The following is a 20666-nucleotide window of genomic DNA, read 5'->3' as shown; positions in this document are numbered from 1 at the left end:
AAATTTGCCTTCAAAGTCAAAAGCCTTCTTGGGTGACAACAAGCCTTAGTACCTGCATTTGTAAAAATACATGGCCATGCATACGTAAAGCTGTTAGCAGCACATTTCAATGATATTAAATGGGACCTTTGCGTCTGTGGCATTGAATTTGTTTCAGGGCCACCAAGAGGTGGAGATCAGGACTTGTTTTTAAGAAGAAGAGAGGCTTTCTATTTATATTAAAGACACCATCAAAGGACTGAAAAAAAGCTTTATTTAGTGTAATTTTATAGTTTCCTATAAATGTTATATTTTTAAAAAATAGATGAAAAAGCCCTAAAAAAAGAAGAAAAAAGAAGGTTTTTCTGGCATAAAGTAATACCATTTTTTAAGGCCCCATTTAACAAATTGTTAAGTTTGCATTAGCCAAATATCCTTTGACTGGATGACTGAAACTTTGCCGGTAACATACAATTGTTTTTGTGGAGTTCTTTCCAGCACACCTGTCTCTCCTGTAGATATTTTGAATGAAGTTGATCAGATACATTTCATAATAACTCAAATCACAACGGAAATTACACAGATTTTGACAAAACACTTGTTATAACTTCTGAAAACGAAGACATATGAAGACCAGTGTCATGTCAGCCTGGAGAGTACAACTCTGTTTTACAGCGGTAAAAACTTTCTCCTTTTTTCCTACTTCATACTCAGCAGCCACATGAGAACACCACAATGAGCTGCCCATCAGCAAGGCTGTTTTCAATCCAAATGTCCTTGTAAAGATAAATTTAAAACAAAAACTGGTAATTGGACAGGTTGAGCGAAAACAGCGTGAATTTTAAAATGCCAAGGCGTGCCTTTCATCTCAAGCAGGCAAATTAACATTCACAGCAAAAGCATTATCATGACACCTTGCAGTAATTCACAGTGAGCCTGTAAATTCCTCGCAGCACTGAAGAGGTCTGATTTCAGGATCCTTCGGAGCATCATCAGCAGTTCTGTGTTAATGGCTGAGTTTTCAGATGGTGTGAATAATATATTTCCACCTCCTGCTTTATCGAGGGCCATTAAACACTCTGCAATAGTCTGAAGACAATCACACACACACAAAGCGCAGAGTCCCAAAATGACTAAGCTGTGGGCCCCAAGATCCCAAGAGTGAGAAAGTGCTTTTATCTTAATTGGAATCAGGAGGGAAAGCATCTAAAATACCCTAATGCCAAAATTCTGAATATCTTCTGATGTGTTTTGTCAGGGGGGGGGGAATCCCTGCAAGGCAAGCAGGAAGTGGAGCTGACCATTTTTGGACAAATCCTGACTGTGCGATAACATTACAGACTGACAGCTAAATAAGAGCTTTGGAGACAGACTGGACCACTGTATCACAACATTGACATAGACGAGAACTGACAAAAGATTTCAATGGAGAGATGGCTAAAATGAAGGGAGTTCTTTAAATGTGTCTTTAAAGTGTTTCCAATTATGTTGGCCGACTAGATCTATGCACAGTGTAAACGTGAGCAGAACTATGCTGGCAACAAAGCTAACAAGCTAACAGGAGAGTCACGAGCTTGTCTCCTGCCCAGGGCTCTGCGGGACTAATATATATATTTTTATTAATTCAAAAAAAGAAATGAAAGTAATTAAAAATAGTTAGCTGAAGTCCTAATGCCAAGCACACACTGTGCTCAGAGAGAGTCCTGAGTCGAGCACTAATCAGCTAAAATCAGTAACATTACTAAAGCTTCTATGCTAACCCTGTAGGCACTTTGATTCTTTTATTAGGGCCTTCATGAAACTGCTGTGTTTATTAAAAATGTCCTACAAAATTAATCACATTTTTTTCCTCTTAACATCTTAAATTGCTTGAAAACTCTCTGAAATTTGCACACATGACTAAACTGGTATATATATATATATATATATATATATATATATATATATATATATATATGTGTGTGTGTGTGTGTGTGTGTGTGTGTGTGTGTGTGTGTGTGTGTGTGTGTGTGTATTCGAAGTACCACTTAGAAAATTGAGGTGGAGGCTTTTCACATCCATGTACAAAATTCTGCAGCCCCAAAAAAGCCTCGTGCCCTGAACCCCCCACCCCCTTGGTTTTTTGTATTTTTTTTTAAATTTACTGGGTAATTTTGGCACTTTTTTGTTTACAGACAGAGATTGTACTTTAACAAACCCCTCACCCACATTTTATCAGATCAACATAACATGTGCTGCAATTCGAAGTTGAGTACAGTTTAATTCCTGATACAACACATTTAATAGGAGATACTGAAAATAAGTACTGAATAAAGAATAAGTTCAGCAAATTATTATTAATAATAACAACAACAATAATAGTAATAATAATACATTTTATTTATATGTGCCATTTGATTCTGATTAAGGAAAAATGCCACTCAAATGTGCCATGTTAAATCAGCTCCCAACTTGACCTGGCTTTAACAAGCTGGTGATGAATCTGGGTGTGATGCAGGGCAACATGACACTGCTAACTCGACTGTTTGAATTTCTTCTTTATGGAAACACAGTCCCAAAATGTTTTGCTCCAGCAGTCATCACTCGGATAACCAAATCATAGCTTTTATTCTGAGATAAACGGATGTTTTTTTCCTTGCGGTATGTTCATCTTTTTAAACCCTTTACTATCTGCAGATAAAGTCTGTGTATGGGTACAAATAAAGGTGGCCTTGTTTTCCAGTATTACAAAGTTGTGTAACACTGTTATATATAGTTATATGTAACGCTCATATGCAGCATCCTAACAGGGAACATGCCTCGAGATATCTTCATGTCCACATTAAAGCTATTTTGATGGGGCACAACCCAGTGTGTGTGAAGGAGCAAACTTTGCTACCTGAAGATTTCTTTTTATTTATTATTTAATAGAAAGTGGATGGACAAGCCATTCAAGCAACTCAAGCAAAAGGAACTCTTTAAGAATAGTATGAATAAGTGTGTGTGCAGCATACCGGTTGAACTTAAGGACCAGGTGATGTTCAGGTTAAAGTTGTTTGAGGCGTTGATGGACATATCCAGGTTTTTGTTGGCCTGGAAGAAGAAAAAAAAGCAAGGTTGTGTTACTGAGCTGAAGAATGAAATCAAAGCTTGGGGACAAACTGACTGAAGATGGAGAACCTTAGAGACAGACCTAAGAAGGAATCAGCAAGAAACTGAAGCAAATTTTTTATTTCTTTCACATCTTTTTTTGGTCTATGTACAGGTTTTGCAGTTCACGCTGTTGTTGGACACCTTCCCCAGGCTATTTACATTACTTCAACTCGCTTTCCTTCAGTCAACAGAAGAACTATTTGGGAAAACATTGTTAACTTGAGCAGACTCATCCTGGCCTCAACTCATGTCACCTAGGGCAAATCTGAATCTGCTGGCCTCTTTTTGCATCGTTACATTGATTTTGTCTCCAGTGTTACCACTCTGAGTTGTATTTCAACACAGCTTTAGGCACAGAGAAGGAAAAACAGGACAGATAAAAGTCAAGAGTTTAGACAGATTCCTTAGTCTGACAACAGATCTTTACATTTGGAGGATATATGTTTTTATAGATCCAAAGCAGTACGCTGCCACAACATGCCATCCTCTGTCTTTGTTTAATTTTTTTTTCTTTTTTCTACCATTTAAAAGTATTGTTACAATGTCAGATGCTGAAATGGAACATGGGCAGAGTTCATGAGGTCAGGGAATATATAAATAATCCCTGTAAGCAAGGGCACAGGGATTATACTGCTCCAAGCACATGATTTCTCAAGTTTTTAAAATTTTGCGCTGATCTGATGTCAACTTGGAAACTTTCTTATAGTTGTCATATTACATGCACTTCTTTTTGCAGGCTAGACGGTATATGAAAGACAACTACCAGGTCTAAAAAGTGAAGCCAGTGTAGAAGCTTGTTAATTAAGCATTTGTTCAAACTGCCAGCAGAGGGAAACTCTACTTGTTAATAATAATTTCCCCCAGGGATCAATAAAGTATTCTGATTCTGATTCTGATTGTTGCAAAAAGAAACCTAGATGAAAAAGAGTGTTCAGCTCCACTGATCTATTATTTAAGTAAAGTCATAGTGAGCTTACGGTCTCAATCATTATTTTTAAGTCTTATTGAAAACTACATGACCCTAATTTTGCAAATTATGCTCCAATTTAATGGAAATGGATGAGGAAGATCGGTGTATGTCTTAGAGCTAACTTGGTTTCTTACTTTAACTTTCCTCCTGACTTATCACATCCCGTTTGAAAAGATGGCAATGAAAATGACAAATTTCCTACTTTAGCCTACAAGTCAGGATTTCAGTACCAGTATATGACTTGATGGTCACTATGACCAAATTTCTATGGGGCATTTGGTTTCCAGTAGCAAACCAGAAAAGCTGTGGTGTTGGTGGGCAGCAATCATGAAGGATTAGGATCAGTTTTAGACTTTATTTATTATTATTTTTATTTTATTTATTTTTTGGGAGGACAGAGAAGTCATCCACAGCTAGCCACTAAAGAGCATGCAAGCTTATTCCCACATTTCCATCAGTCTATAGGACAAAAACCTAAACTGTATGTACAGTGGTGCAAAAAAGTATTTAGTCAGCCACCGATTGTGCAAGTTCCCCCACCTAAAATGATGACAGAGGTCAGTAATTTGCACCAGAGGTACACTTCAACTGTGAGAGACAGAATGTGAAAAAAAAAAAATCCATGAATCCACATGGTAGGATTTGTAAAGAATTTATTTGTAAATCAGGGTGGAAAATAAGTATTTGGTCAATAACAAAAATACAACTCAATACTTTGTAACATAACCTTTGCTGGCAATAACAGAGGTCAAACGTTTACTATAGGTCTTTACCAGGTTTGCACACACAGTAGCTGGTATTTTGGCCCATTCCTCCATGCAGATCTTCTCGAGAGCAGTGATGTTTTGGGGCTGTCGCCGAGCAACACGGACTTTCAACTCCCGCCACAGATTTACTATGGGGTTGAGGTCTGGAGACTGGCTAGGCCACTCCAGGACTTTCAAATGCTTCTTACGGAGCCACTCCTTTGTTGCCCGGGCGGTGTGTTTTGGATCATTGTCATGTTGGAAGACCCAGCCTCGTTTCATCTTCAAAGTTCTCACTGATGGAAGGAGGTTTTGGCTCAAAATCTCACGATACATGGCCCCATTCATTCTGTCCTTAACACGGATCAGCCGTCCTGTCCCCTTGGCAGAAACACAGCCCCATAGCATGATGTTTCCACCCCCATGCTTCACAGTAGGTATGGTGTTCTTGGGATGCAACTCAGTATTCTTCTTCCTCCAAACACGACGAGTTGAGTTTATACCAAAAAGTTCTACTTTGGTTTCATCTGACCACATGACATTCTCCCAATCCTCTGCTGTATCATCCATGTGCTCTCTGGCAAACTTCAGACGGGCCTGGACATGCACTGGCTTCAGCAGCGGAACACGTCTGGCACTGCGGGATTTGATTCCCTGCCGTTGTAGTGTGTTACTGATGGTGACCTTTGTTACTTTGGTCCCAGCTCTCTGCAGGTCATTCACCAGGTCCCCCCGTGTGGTTCTGGGATCTTTGCTCACCGTTCTCATGATCATTTTGACCCCACGGGATGAGATCTTGCGTGGAGCCCCAGATCGAGGGAGATTATCAGTGGTCTTGTATGTCTTCCATTTTCTGATGATTGCTCCCATAGTTGATTTTTTCACACCAAGCTGCTTGCCTATTGTAGATTCACTCTTCCCAGTCTGGTGCAGGTCTACAATACTTTTCCTGGTGTCCTTCGAAAGCTCTTTGGTCTTGGCCATGGCGGAGTTTGGAGTCTGACTGTTTGAGGCCGTGGACAGGTGTCTTTTATACAGATGATGAGTTCAAACAGGTACCATTCATACAGGTAACGATTGGGGGACAGAAAAGCTTCTTACAGAAGACGTTACAGGTCTGTGAGAGCCAGAGATTTTCCTTGTTTGTTATTGACCAAATACTTATTTTCCACCCTAATTTACGAATAAATTCTTTACAAATCCTACCATGTGAATTCATGGATTTTTTTTTCACATTCTGTCTCTCACAGTTGAAGTGTACCTCTGGTGCAAATTACTGACCTCTGTCATCATTTTAAGTGGGGGAACTTGCACAATCGGTGGCTGACTAAATACTTTTTTGCCCCACTGTAGCTATGTATTACACAACATTCATGTATTGGAACTATATATTTCAATTCAATTTATTTATATACCAACAAATCAAAACAACAGTCACGTCACGTCAAGACCCTACAATAATACAAAGAAAACCACAACAGTCATATGACCCCCTATGAGCAAGCGTTTTGGAGAATATAGGAAGGAAAAAGTCCCTTTTAACAGGATAAAACCTCCAGCAGAGCCAGGCTCAGGGAGGGGCAGCTATGGGTTTTATCAAAAAGGAAAGTTTTAAGCCTAAATCCTAAAAGTAGAGAGGATAATGAAAGCACCGAGCTGGATAAAAACTTAACAGGCCACTCTTAAATACTAAAAATAATTAATGAACCTTAACCTCTCTTGACATTACCTGTTCAGGTGTTGCCATAAAGTTGATGGCAGTGTAGTAGCGGTCATCTTCCTGAAGCAGACTGAAGGTAAACTGGTAATCGATCAACAGGTTATCTGATCAACAGAAAGACAAACAGAGGCACAAAACACAAATGAGAAGTCTTGTGAACAAGCCGATCTTTTAGCAGTGGAGCATTTTTAGGTATTTAGCTGCCTCTGATTTCAATAGTTTTCTCTTCAAGAATGGCATTACAAATAAAGGCTCCATCCTGCCTGATTTTATTGACGTCACCATCAAACACAGATTTATGAAAGTAAAAACACCGGAGGCACTGATGGTGAGTCGATATTCAATTAGATGAATAAGATTACAGTAGTGGAGTTTCAAAGATCTCAATCAGTGACAAAATAAATAAGGTGCGCATATTTGAGTAAAAGCGCAGCCACACATGTATTTTATAAACCCGAACACGGCTGCTTTCATTGTGGATGCCAGTCTTTTCTATAAGCAAACAGGCCAATCGATCAGTACAACACGGTTTAGAGTTTAAATAATCATGTTGTCTCAGTGATTTAATAATTTCTGAAAGGAGCTCTTATTGAGCATCTCAAGGCAGCTCTTTGTCAGCGAGACAATGAGCAACGTATGGAGAGAATCACAGTGATTCAACATCTGGATGGACAGCAGGAGCGACGCTGGGTCACCTTGTCTGCCTGTCGGAAGGGGGGGTAGAAGAACGGGAGGAAGGGAACACTGAGGAAAAGAGAGAACACACAGAAAGAGGAGAGAAAGCAGCTGTGCGGCCATGAGAAGATAACTGTTTGAGAGGATAATTTTTTAGTTAATCAGTGTAACTGCTGCCTGCTAACCCTTCAGGGGAATTCAGGTGTGTGTGTTTGTGTGTGCACGCATGCACATATACAAGGGAAAATAAGGTTATAGCAGACTCGGGCACAACTTTTATTTTTAGGTCAAAGAAAAAGTTCATAGTTTTTCTCTTTTTCTTCATAGTTTTTAACAATCTGCCGGAGCAGTTGTGTATTGTATTTCAGCACCAGATCTGTCAGATAATTACCAGTAGGGAGACTGACATAATACATAAAACACTTTTTTTACCCAAACTCCATGCAAACCACAACACAAAACATCAAAGTCTTAAAACTGAACCAATGTAACTAAAAAAACTCATGATGTAACCAAATAATTGTTTTATTTTGGGGTTTTTTTTCCTCCATGTAGGCAAGACTTCAATCCCACTGTTTCTTACCCTTTACTGATTTAATTAGTTGAACTTTGAATAACCACACAAACCACGAGCTGCAGTTACAAAGCTCCATGATACAAAGCAAAAAAAGCTCCTTCAGGGGAGTTCCCTTGGATAATGCATCTACTTCCAGTGATGCTGTTATTTGAGTTTCATTCTGACCACTGTGTGCAGGATCTCCTCCACTGTCATGAAGGCAAACCACTCAACTTGAATATGTCTGTGAAGGTTCTTAGTCATCCAGGTCATCGTAGTCTAAGGAGTTTGGAAAGAAAAGCGTCTGGACTTCTTTAAGAAATGAAGAAGCTTTTCCGATGAAATGTGAAACATCTTCAAGGAAACTTATAGAAGTCCAGACACTTTTCCTCAGACCATTCAACTTGAATTTGGACAAAGTCACAGGGAGACAAATCTGGCTAATGAGGCAGGTGTCTGTTGACTTTTCAATGTACTGTATGCCTGCACCCAATGGCACAAACCCCACACTTCTGGTGGTTTCTACCAAATGTTCTCTGTCACATGCCTCGGGTCTTTCGAGGAGAACACCATGTTGACAGTTGACATAAAAGTCGGGTCAGTTTGACACAGATGTCAATGATGGCTTCGGTCAGACTGGAACCTGCACCGAGTAAAAAATAGTGACCATGCTGAAAGCAGACAACGTTGAAGAAACAAAGTCCTCCAAGAGTTTTAGTAGCTGCATCTATGGTATCAATTTCAAAATCCTACGTCACCTCGTTCTGGAGTTACTGCAGTCACAAGATTTTCAAAAAACTTGACCTCTGACTTTGAGGTTGAAGTCACTGAGATTTGAACTTGTCCAAGTTTTTTCGTAGATACACCTATGGAATCAATTTTAAGCTCCTACGTCGCCTTGTTCTCGAGTTGATGCATTCAGAAACGTATGTGTTCAGGCTCCCCACCTACCCGCCCTCCTGCCCAGTGGGGTGACGACAGGACCCCATCAGCCTTTTACGGCTGAGTGGTAAAAAGGGCTTTGTAGCTCCACAGCAGATCTGATGCAGAGTTACTGTGTGAATGAAAAAAAGAACCGCCAGTGCTGTCAAACGTAAAATGTGACACTGAGTGGCAGGAGTCAGTAGAGACGCTGTGAAAGCTTTCAAAAGACACAGCAGAAAAACTTTGTGTCACACGCTGTAAAAAAAAGAAACATGTTTAGTTACTACTTTCCTTTCAGCTGTGGAATCCTGGGGCGTCTCCAAGACGAAAGCAAATTATGTTTGACAAACAGCCCTGTTTTGTTCAGCCTTCATGGCAAGTTAGCCCAAACAGCAGATATCATCAGATCAAAGACAATATTTTTCCTTAACATCTTTCCCGTCCTCCCTCCCTCCCTCCCAGGCAGACATGCACTGCTGCTGCTCAGTTGTTTATCCCATAAGGGTCGTCAGTACAACTTCACAGTATTTTGTTTTTTGTTTTTTTTTTCTTAACTTTGTAAGTAGGATAGGGACTTGTGTGCGTGTGTGCATGAAGAGAGTATTCATGTATTTACCTCTCAGTCCTCACATCCAGTATGTACATTTCCTGTGCATGGGTGGTTGCATGCATCTTTGTTTGTTTGCATATTTGTCTGTATGGTTAATCAAGGAAACAAGTAGGAAAAGTAGCACTAAAACAATTTCTGCCAGTCCCTCTGTGCATTTCCAATATGCTTGATTTCAAGCCTAACAAGAAGAAGAGCATCATGCAGGTTTAAAAGTTCGTTTCATTTCAGCTAATTACAATTCCCATCTGAGAAATCTGACAGCAGTTAGACAATCTCAATTACAAGTGTGCATGTGCAAATTCTCACTCTGAATGAATCGTATCATTGTGTCACTAAAGGTATTAGCACCCCTCCCGACACCAAAAAAAAAATTAAAAAAACAACTGAAATTGAAATAGTCTGTGCCAATTTCTCAGGTTCACAGATGGGTGATCTTATTACCATAGTATGTACGCTGATTTAGCCTTTATGAAACTAAACACTGTGATGAGAAATGAGAAGACAGATGAGGAAGCCCTCACCCAGAACATAATCTGATATTCCAGCAGTCTGTTTCAAATAGAAATTCAAAACAAGCGTGAACTCACCTACAATGTCAGGCTGTCACAATCTCTTGCTGAGGTTTTATTTAATGCTTGTTAACAACTCATTATTTCCCATTTGCAACACTTTCCTGACAGAGCACAGGCCAGATATTACAACGTCACCTCACTGAGAAAACAAGTTAAAGCTGGGCGAGTAAACACTTGGACACAATGGATTCAATATCAGACCCGGAAGGAGCTCAAGGTGCTTCAGGTAATATATGCATGAGGTCAAGTGACCTTGGCTGAGCCTTAACAATACAATAATCAGAGGTGGAAGCAAGTAGCAAAGTGCACAATCACCAGTGTTTCAGATGCATCCAAAGTTGCTCAAATACATGTGAAAATACATAATACAATGCATACTAAAGGTGGTGATATCACAGAAAGAGTACATGTACATGATGTGCAAATTTGCATATTCCAAAAATATCACACCATGCTAGCTCTACGTCATCTTACTTTCTCAAGAATGTAACACAAAATTCAGTTCAATCGAGTTTGATTTATATTGCGACAAAACAATGAAAGCAAGTGTGTTTTTAAAGGACTGGAAAAGAGCCATCATTTTCCACTATACTTTGCAAATAAAAGACATTAAGTAACAAACTTTTTGGAAATAAACTTGTGGAAAAGTTTTTACCTGTACTAGCTTAGCTAAAAAGTGATCACCTTCCAAGGTCTCATTTTTTCGCTACAACAAAGCAATTATTATATTATTGATGCCATTTCTGTTAATGTTAAATAATGCACATGGACATGTACTTATACTCCTATGCAAAGAATAATTGTTGTGGTTATATTATATAACTATAAAATAAGACTACACAGGTAACATTCTCCATCCAGTCAGTTTTCCCAATACTCTAGATAAGCAAATGTCCATGATGCATTATTAGCAGATTGTCATACAAAGATACTCCATAGGACTTGTATATACTGGAGCCTAGTACACCATAAAAAATTGTGTGCACTGTATTCTCAGACTGCAATTAAAATGTTTGCACTGTCTGGTGTGTATATCATTCCAAAATGTCACAGGCTCATAACTATGTATCAAACTAAGTGAACCTCAGTGAAAGTGATCTAAAATAATATTTAATAGCCTGTCAAGGGTAACTACTGGATTGCAAAAAAGGTTTTTTGGCCTGATAGGACCAATTAGTGTATGTTGGATAGGAGTCCAGACAGACTGCCTGTCAGCGAATATTAAGGCGTCTTGGACGGACGCCACGTCGTGGCCTAATGAACGGCCTTCGGCCAGCAATGCTGTTGCTTGCTGATTACTGCCATGCGGCTACTTTGAGGTTTGAAGTGGCTACAACATTCTCCAATTTATATTTCATTTGTCTTTGATGTCACATCACCACAAGAACAAATCTAGTGCTATCTAGAAGAAATGGGGATATGACAAAGTAAATGTCCTCAATATTCTCCCATCACTGGTTCATATTATAGAAATTGCATCACTATTCAGTCTCGTTTGTTGGTGTCTATCATTAATTATCCCTTAATTGTGAGTGTGATACTGTCAGTAAACACGGGAGCCTCTTTGTTCGGCCTGACTAGGCTTTCCCAGCAGACCTGAGGGTAGCAAGCGCCACTGACTGTGGAGTGACTGATGTTAGCTTTTAATTCAAGGGACTGCTGTTCTTCCCAATGGAAGTGGTGGGACACTTGGTGGCCATTCCTAATTAGACGTCGCTTGTAGCTGACTGTGATAGAATATGACAGTGGTTCATTAAAGCGTTGTCCTGGTGATGCCTCCTCATAAATGCTAGTCTGACTGGGGGCAAACTCATTAAATAGCAAAGTTGCTTTTCATCAATGATCTGCTAGTTCAATATGACAGTGCTAACTGAAGCAAAGCATTGCTCTCTGCTCTCGATCCCCAAGTGAGATGAGAAACACTGCAGTCACCAGTCAGACGCTCACATTCGTCACTCTGAAAAAAAGATTTCATCAAGAAGAATTTTGGATTGTTTTTTTTCCCACACATTTGCTGTAAACTCTGTGAAAATTAGACTTCTAGGACAAAATGTTGCTCTCTGTTTGCATTATAAGATGCCGTGCTTAAATGATAGAGATGATATTAGTATGCCTCTGTGCCAGGAAGGAAGCTCTGGCCAGAGGCTTCAGATTGGCCAATTCATCAAGTTTTATATTCTTTTTCTTTAACATTTAAGGGGAATTTCTTCAAATTTTGCACAAGGATGGACCAATTATATATTGAAGCAGGTCACCTTGAGGTGACTGTTGATGAGATTTGGAACTGTGTATATGAAACTGAATTGAATTTGACAATTGGTTAGTGAAAACCACCTTGCAGCTGCATTGGTCGTTAGCAGATTGCCTTGAACACAGTGAAACTGCAAAAAGTGCAACACAGACCGGAAACAGAAATGTTGTGCCTTCTGAAGTATGTTGGCTACAGATATGTTTACAACATTCTCCCTTTCCAGTTTGCATTGCCTTTTCTCAGATTTTAATACCAGTTGACTAGTATTTGGTAAGTGTTTGTAGGCAACTTGGCATCTTCCATGCAAACAGTAGGTGACCAAAGCAATCACCAGGAGGTTTTTGGTTTACCAAGCAACAGGTCAATATGGCTATATGGCTATATGGCAACTTCCAGGAATCACTCACCAATCAGATGGGAATTAGACAGCAACCCTCACCAAACCCCCCAGTGGTTGTATCACATCCAATATGCTTTGTTTAAACCAGTCGTTCTTAACCTTGTTGGAGGTACCGAAGCCCACCAGTTTCATATGCACATTCACTGAACCCCTCTTTAGTGAAAAATAAAATGTGATTTTTTTCAAATTCAAGACATAGATATGTTTTTTACTGGTGCACAAAATGAGCCGTGCATGTCACGGCGGACGCTCTGCCGAACCCCTGAGACCGACTCACCGAACCCCTAGGGTTCAATCGAACCCAGGTTAAGAACACATTAAACAACCCACGTGCACATGATGTCACACAAAAAGAACTCATGTGACCATGATGTTGTACAAGAACTACCCATGTGTGCATGACAGCAATAAAAAAGCAAACCTCCCGCAGCAATTTTTAATTATCTGTTTAATTCACTGCAGTTTACCAGAACAGGATTTCTGAGTTAAAACTGTCGATGACTGAATGAGCTTTCAAGCATCAGTCCATCTTCCTGAAAATTTAGGTCAAAGTTCAGATTGAAACAACACATAATGTCCAATGATCCTATTTACAGCCGATATTGAAATAGTCTGTACAAATGAGTAAGAGGCTAGCAGACGCAGAGAGACAAGGGAGCAGATTGCTAAACATGTCTGATTCAGAGCAGATGCCAAGGGTGCTGGACTTGTTATGACACTCAGCTGTTAGACCTTGAGTAGCTGCTTGGTTTAGATAATGGCCTGTTGCTCACCTTTAAGAAGTTCGAGGTGAGTACTCAACCCCTTTTCCTGGACTTCTGATGCCCTGTTAAGTATTTTGTGTAAGGGTTGCTGCTCCTTAGGGCAGATGGTCACTGCCACATTAATGGAATAAATCCAACCTTACTCTGCAGAAGCAGCGTAGAAATATTTTATTTAAATTTAAGAATCACGTACACTCCTTATGACTGTCCCTTAAGAGGCCAATTTTGCCTTTAGTCCCACTGCAGACTTTACTGGCTTAAACCACTTAAGCGAAACATTGCTTACAATAAACTGAAAAGGTAAATATCTCGTTGAATGTGTTTTGAGGGAAAATTTCAACCCTGTTGTGACTACAGTGATGCTAACTAGGTGCATCAACCTAATTCAAGGAAAAGGAGGGTATTGAAGCAGCTGTGACTGCTCTTCTACACAAAACAATCTTATCAAAAGCTATTTTATGACCTATAGTTAAATAAAGCAACCTCTGGCCGCAGTGTACACAAACATGTTTGAGTCGGTGCAGACACCTTTAAATGTGGCTTTACAGTAAATCTTGCTGCACTGGATTATGGATGTTTTCTGATGTGTTGCTCAATGGTGTATTTTAACTTGAACTGGGATATTTTCCTAAACCTTAAATAGTATATATTTGTCACGCAGTTAGCACGGTTACCTCGCAGCGAGGTCCTGGTTTCAAACTCGAGCTAGAGCCGAACATTTCTCTGGAATTTTCATTTTTGTGGGGCGAATTCCTCCATTAAAACAAGCTAAACTTATTTTTGTGTCACTATGCCTTTGACTAAGGTCCTGCCTTATAACTAGAGGTCCAGAGTGCTGCTGGGTAGTTTCCCTGGCTTCTGTTTCTCATACTAAAGAAGTGACAAAGCAGAAAATTGAATTTTTGTATGGGGAAAATACTAACATTTTCATAACCAAGTAGTTTTCTTTCCTACGCCTAACAAAATCAGAAGTGAAAGCAAAAAAAATTTGGACAGCAACTCAGTGCTTCCATTTGCCAATTTAAGATTGAAATAATAAAAAAAGAAAAAAACTTCTTGATTTGAAACTTGGGAGTTCTTTGTTATTTAAATAAAAAATGGAAAAGCATATAAACTGGTTTCCTTTTGCACTTTATAAACATAAAGGTTTAAATACACATCCTTTGATTATTCGCATGGCTAATACTCCCAACACTGACTCCTTAGATTCCAGTTAATCTCTCTGCTGTCAGCTGTCTGACAGCTTTTCACCATTTCTCCACATCAATAGACATCCACAGGTGGTGCAGCTGTACCAAAATTCTACTGTAAATCTGTCCGAATCTCCAGCACATGGTGTGCTTCCTCTCATGTACTCTGCATGTAATTTCACATGATGGAGATGAAGCCTCTCTTATCAGCACCTTCCTTCCAATGACATTTAAAGCTAATATTGACCTCTCCCACAATTGTAGCTCCTTTCCTCAAAGTACAAGGAAATAGATGGCTTTTAAATCTGTAATTTATACACTCGCTCTCTGCATGTGTGCACAGAAAAGGCTGCGGTGTGCTTTCATGCATGCATAGCCAAGTGTGCTTGCTCTTATTCAAACAGAGCCAGCTCCATTTCATAAACAGCAGAAAAGATAAAACCACATTAATGACATAACATAATGGAGTCGAACATGCAGCACTTCAGGTGCAGCCGTGGTGATATTAAGGACCCCTGTACATACACACTAACAACACTAAAAACTTGCACATGTGCATTTCTATGCCTGACTTGCTTATATATATATATATATATATATATATATATATATATATATATATATATATATATAAGCATTATCCAAAGCTCTTCACACTACTGAGTAAGGGCATTGGATTGGTGCCATCTAGTGCCTTGAATCTTTAGTCTTAAAGCCAGTAGACTGGATAAAAATAGACAATCTATTAAGAGTCAAATAAAATAGCAGTTGTTTCAAAAGCAATCACAGGGGTAATATTATCCTTTTGAACACATATTTTCACATATTTACTTCTTATTTGTAGTAGTGTTCACTGTAGAGCGTTTGATTTGATTTTGACATGAAGGAACTAAATAGCATTTGCTTGCTGGTCAGAGACAGCTGCAAGACTGGGACAAATCAATTGATAGTGTCTGGGGAAACAATTAAGACAACGTGGATAAATCAAAAAAATAAACCAAAAAAACTGCTGTTCCTTAAATGGCCATTTGAGGCAGACTCCAAAAGCTAGTCAGCTCCCTGGACTCCCACGTTAGAATAACCCTAACTCTGCAGAGGAATAAGCATGTTTACAACCCAGTGCAAAAATGTTTTAGAGCAGGGGTCGGCAACCCTGGGCACGCGGGCCACAGCTGGCACGTGAAGGGTTAACTGATGGCACGTCCATAGTCGGCCCGGTGACTTTTTGTTTTTATGGGCCGATGATTTTTTTATTTTGTTTTTTTTGTAACGGTATAAACAGTGAAAGGTGGCGGACTGGCCAGATGCTGGCCGATGTGTAAAAATAACTCAGTTTTTTGGTCATGGTTATGGCGAAGCTTCCACAGAGGCCAGCAGGTGGATGAGGGAAAGGGGAGGCAGGAGGAGGAGAGACCCGAGGCGGCCGCCGGTCGGAGCTTCAGGTGAACTGAACTTCAGGTAAGAAGTTATGACCTTCAGTCTGTCTGGGTCAGATATAAACCAAGTTTAGGTGGAGTTTATTTTCGTTGTGCTGACTTTTTACCGTCAATTACAATAACTCGTACTGCGTACTAGCTAGCATGACGGAGTTTCTATACAGCTGGGTGGATGTTATGATGTTACTGATAGTGAGCATTATTTTATACATAAAGTTAGTAGAGTTGCCAACCGTCCCGTAAAAATGGAATCATCCCGTATTCAGAGAAAATATTACGCGTTTCGTATTGAGCTGAAAAGGAACATGATAGGTTCGTAGCTTGAACCTATCCGCTGGAACGTTGAGGACAATATAATTACACAGCAAGCAAGACACGAAGTAGGCAAAGTTCTTCATGTTACTCATGCATGAGGGAGACCTGCCTGGAGCCAAGTGTCGTTCCACCACTTGACCTCCGTCAGACTCTCAGCCAGGCTCCCCATAGCACTCCTTTTATTGTGGTTACATGAATATGCATAGGGTCATTAACATATGACATCTTACATAGGTATACGTGTGTGTGTGTGTGTGTGTGTGTGTGTGTGTGTGTGTGTGTGTGTGTGTGTGTGTGTGTGTGTGTGTGAGGTCAAGATGTGACCCTGTGAAGACTCCCCAAAGGCTGGTGCCAGGAGTCTAGGGCTCCTTCTGAACAAAAGGCTCTTATACTTAAACAGATATACGTGTGTTTGCTAAACCATATATCAGCAAGAGAAGATACGACCTCTCCTAGGAGGTGTGTGATCTATGCCAGAACAATCTGTAGAGGAGTGAACGCACTCCCCTCTTTATGCTACACAGAGTTGTTACAGACCTCCTAGGATGAGACATTCTTTCAATCTACAAATGATTATACACCTCTAAGCATATATGGTTAAATATTTCTAAGCATAAATGACAATCAACAATACAAAACCTAACAGAACACAGTCCTGTACTTCAGCTAGAATGGAAAAAGACGCAAAGGTGGAGTTTTTCTGCGTCTTTACGCTGTCAGTTGCCTCTTCTGTTGCTACTTCAATCATGAAACTGATCAATGATCAGCTGATCGGCTTATCTGACACAAGTCCCGTCTCTCTTGTTTGTTTATCGCTCACTTTGTGCCAGAAAGAGGAAACCAGCGGATGTCGCGCTAAACAACAGCAGCACGTTTAAGCTTGATCAGCTGTTGTTAGAATTTATTTAATATTACTTTCTAGTATCAGCTGATGTTTGCTGGAGCCACAGCTGTAAAAGCTGCTGGTCATGATGTCGGTTTGGATATGTGGTGAGAGGGAAACATGAAGATGAAACCAGGAGATTCATGCTGAATCATCAGAGCTGAACAGGTGATGGAGAAACAGGTTTACCTTTTAGGTGACATGAATGAGTTGAACTTATGAACTGTTTCTGAGAGACAAATAACACCAGGATCCTTTTCTAAGTAGCTGACAGCTGCTAACTGTGCAGGGGCGGGTCTAGCAAAGTTTTACCAGGGGGGCAGGTAGGGCATTAACAGGGAAAGGGGGGCACAAAGAAATACTTTCTTATTCTCATTTAAAATGTCTGGCTGTTATTAAATAATTATCTGAATCTTACAACCAAAGTTTTTATCTGATGTAAAATGTATAGAAATCATACATATACCAACAAGACTGTACATCACTGTTACAACAGTGTTTGTTTTCATTCAAAGGCTTTATGGCTTCAATACCTGGTGGGCCGGTCTCTAGTCAAAATGCCCAGGCCGATTTTTTGTCCCAGTCCAGCCCTGGGCACGACACACAGTGAATTCATCTGAATAAAAAATAAATGGCCGCGCCAGCAGTGCACATCGCAAATTAGCTCGCATAGACACAGTTGTGCCGCTTCTTAATGACGACATCTTAGCTAACAACCCCAAATACCAGATTCAACTTGTAATTGGCAAAAAATAACTTAGCCTACCGGTGAGAGGGACGTTGCTAGCTGGCAGTTTTTTCAAGCGATGTTGAAATTTCCACATTCCGACACTTCAAAAGCTTCAGTAGCTGTCTGCTCAGCGCAGCATCAGCACCATGGAAATACACGGATACATCCGTACACTCAAGACAGAATTCACAATGCGTTTTTGGGACTTTCAAGTGTATGGACCAATGTTTTCTTTTCTGATCAAACCAGAAAGCTTTAATAAGCAGCTGGATTTGTCTCGCATTAACTGGCTGAGTTAATGCGACATCGAAATGCAGCTGATTGAAATAAAAACCTCGACTCTGTGGGGGTCAAAGTTTGCAGAACTACGAACACAGCTGGAATCCATAGCCGTTCATGTTCATGGAGCTTGCATTTTCACCTGCTGGACATCACTACCTGACAAGTTTAACTGTCTATTTGCTGATAGCTGCCAACATCTGTGAACAAATATAATTCTATAAAGTTCTTCTATATAGTGTATAACTTAATATAAAGTGTTATTAAATTTATTGCTAATGCAATCATATGGCACATTGACTTCTGAGGAAATTTTAGATGGCACTCATCATCAGAAAGGTTGCCTACCCCTGCTTTAAAGGCACAGTGTGCAAAATATGACCACTAGATGTCAGTAGATTGCAGATTGCAGTGAGCTCATTTCTGTTTTCTTACACCTCCCCATTAAAGTGTATAATCATATAGGAAAAAACATGTTTTAGTAAGCCAAGAGAGATCAGAAGCATTAAATGCAAGTCTGTACTCCATAACAGCCACAGACAGTTCTTCGCATGTCTCCATAATGCTGCTGCTGGCCGATGTGTTTCAACATATTTGAATAATCAACACTTAGCAATAAATCAAGAATAAATCGGATATTTGTCAATTAAATATTTTGTCAAGTCTAGCACTCTACAGGGAGTGCAGAATTTTTAGGCAAATGAGTATTTTGTCCACATCATCCTCTTCATGCATGTTTGTCTTACTCCAAGCTGTATAGGCTCGAAAGCCTACTACCAATTAAGCATATTAGGTGATGTGCATCTCTGTAATGAGAAGGGGTGTGGTCTAATGACATCAACACCCTATATCAGGTGTGCATAATTATTAGGCAACTTCCTTTCCTTTGGCAAAACGGGTCAAAAGAAGGACTTGACAGGCTCAGAAAAGTCAAAAATAGTGAGATATCTTGCAGAGGGATGCAGCAGTCTCAAAATTGCAAAGCTTCTGAAGTGTGATCATCGAACAATCAAGCTTTTCATTCAAAATAGTCAACAGGGTCGCAAGAAGCGTGTGGAAAAACCAAGGTGCAAAATAACTGCCCATGAACTGAGAAAAGTCAAGCGTGCAGCTGCAAAGATGCCACTTGCCACCAGTTTGGCCATATTTCAGAGCTGCAACATCACTGGAGTGCCCAAAAGCACAAGGCGTGCAATACTCAGAGACATGGCCAAGGTAAGAAAGGCTGAAAGACGACCACCACTGAACAAGACACACAAGCTGAAACGTCAAGACTGGGCCAAGAAATATCTCAAGACTGGTTTTTCTAAGGTTTTATGGACTGATGAAATGAGAGTGAGTCTTGATGGGCCAGATGGATGGGCCCGTGGCTGGATTGGTAAAGGGCAGAGAGCTCCAGTCCGACTCAGACGCCAGCAAGGTGGAGGTGGAGTACTGGTTTGGGCTGGTTATCATCAAAGATGAGCTTGTGGGGCCTTTTCGGGTTGAGGATGGAGTCAAGCTCAACTCCCAGTCCTACTGCCAGTTTCTGGAAGACACCTTCTTCAAGCAGTGGTACAGGAAGAAGTCTGCATCCTTCAAGAAAAACATGATTTTCATGCAGGACAATGCTCCATCACACGCGTCCAAGTACTCCACAGCGTGGCTGGCAAGAAAGGGTATAAAAGAAGTAAAACTAATGACATGGCCTCCTTGTTCACCTGATCTGAACCCCATTGATAACCTGTGGTCCATCATCAAATGTGAGATTTACAAGGAGGGAAAACAGTACACCTCTCTGAACAGTGTCTGGGAGGCTGTGGTTGCTGCTGCACGCAATGTTGATGGTGAACAGATCAAAACACTGACAGAATCCATGGATGGCAGGCTTTTGAGTGTCCTTGCAAAGAAAGGTGGCTATATTGGTGGATATATCTGGACTCCCCAGGAACCTACGCCAGGATCCTGTTTGTGGACTTCAGCTCTGCCTTCAACACCATCCTTCCAGACCATCTCCGAGGCAAGCTTTCCCAGATGAATGTGCCTGATCCCATCTGCCGGTGGATCACTGACTTCCTGACGAACAGGAAGCAGCATGTGAGGCTGGGAAAGAATGTCTCGGACTCCCGGACCATCAGCACCGGCTCCCCTCAGGGCTGTGTTCTTTCTCCTCTGCTCTTCTCCCTGTACACCAACTGCTGCACCTCCACCCACCAGTCTGTCAAGCTAATCAAGTTTGCAGATGACACCACCGTTATTGGGCTCATCTCGGACGGGGATGAGTCTGCCTACAGGAGGGAGGTTGAATGTCTGGTGTCCTGGTGCAGCCACAACAACCTGGTGCTGAATGCCCAGAAGACAGTGGAGATTATTGTGGACTTCAGGAAGCACACAGCCCCACTCCCCCCCATCATCCTGACTGACACCCCCATCACCTCTGTGGACTCATTCCGCTTCCTGGGTACCACCATCACCCAGGACCTGAAGTGGGAGCCCACCATCACCTCCGTCATCAAGAAAGCCCAGCAGAGGATGTACTTCCTGAGGCAGCTGAA

The 20666-nt window shown here is 40.7% G+C and overlaps 1 protein-coding gene across 1 annotated transcript in view; it reads right to left on the bottom strand.

Annotated features, from left to right (window-relative positions):
• The window catches only part of atrnl1a (attractin-like 1a), a 341974-nt gene that overhangs the window by 156524 nt on the left and 164784 nt on the right, over window positions 1–20666 (bottom strand). The window contains exons 24-25 of the mRNA XM_080869803.1: window positions 6557–6651; window positions 2973–3051 (exon numbers count right to left, since the gene is read on the bottom strand). Of these exons, the coding sequence (XP_080725929.1) occupies window positions 2973–3051; window positions 6557–6651 (174 nt within the window). The remainder of the gene's footprint in view (window positions 1–2972; window positions 3052–6556; window positions 6652–20666) is intronic.

The sequence above is a fragment of the Rhamphochromis sp. 'chilingali' genome (genome assembly GCF_963969265.1).
Source record: "Rhamphochromis sp. 'chilingali' genome assembly, chromosome: 20".
In the NCBI taxonomy this organism is placed as follows: Eukaryota; Metazoa; Chordata; class Actinopteri; order Cichliformes; family Cichlidae; genus Rhamphochromis; species Rhamphochromis sp. 'chilingali'.
The sequence above is the reverse complement of the archived record's forward strand: the minus strand, read 5'-3'. Positions and strand labels throughout refer to the sequence as shown.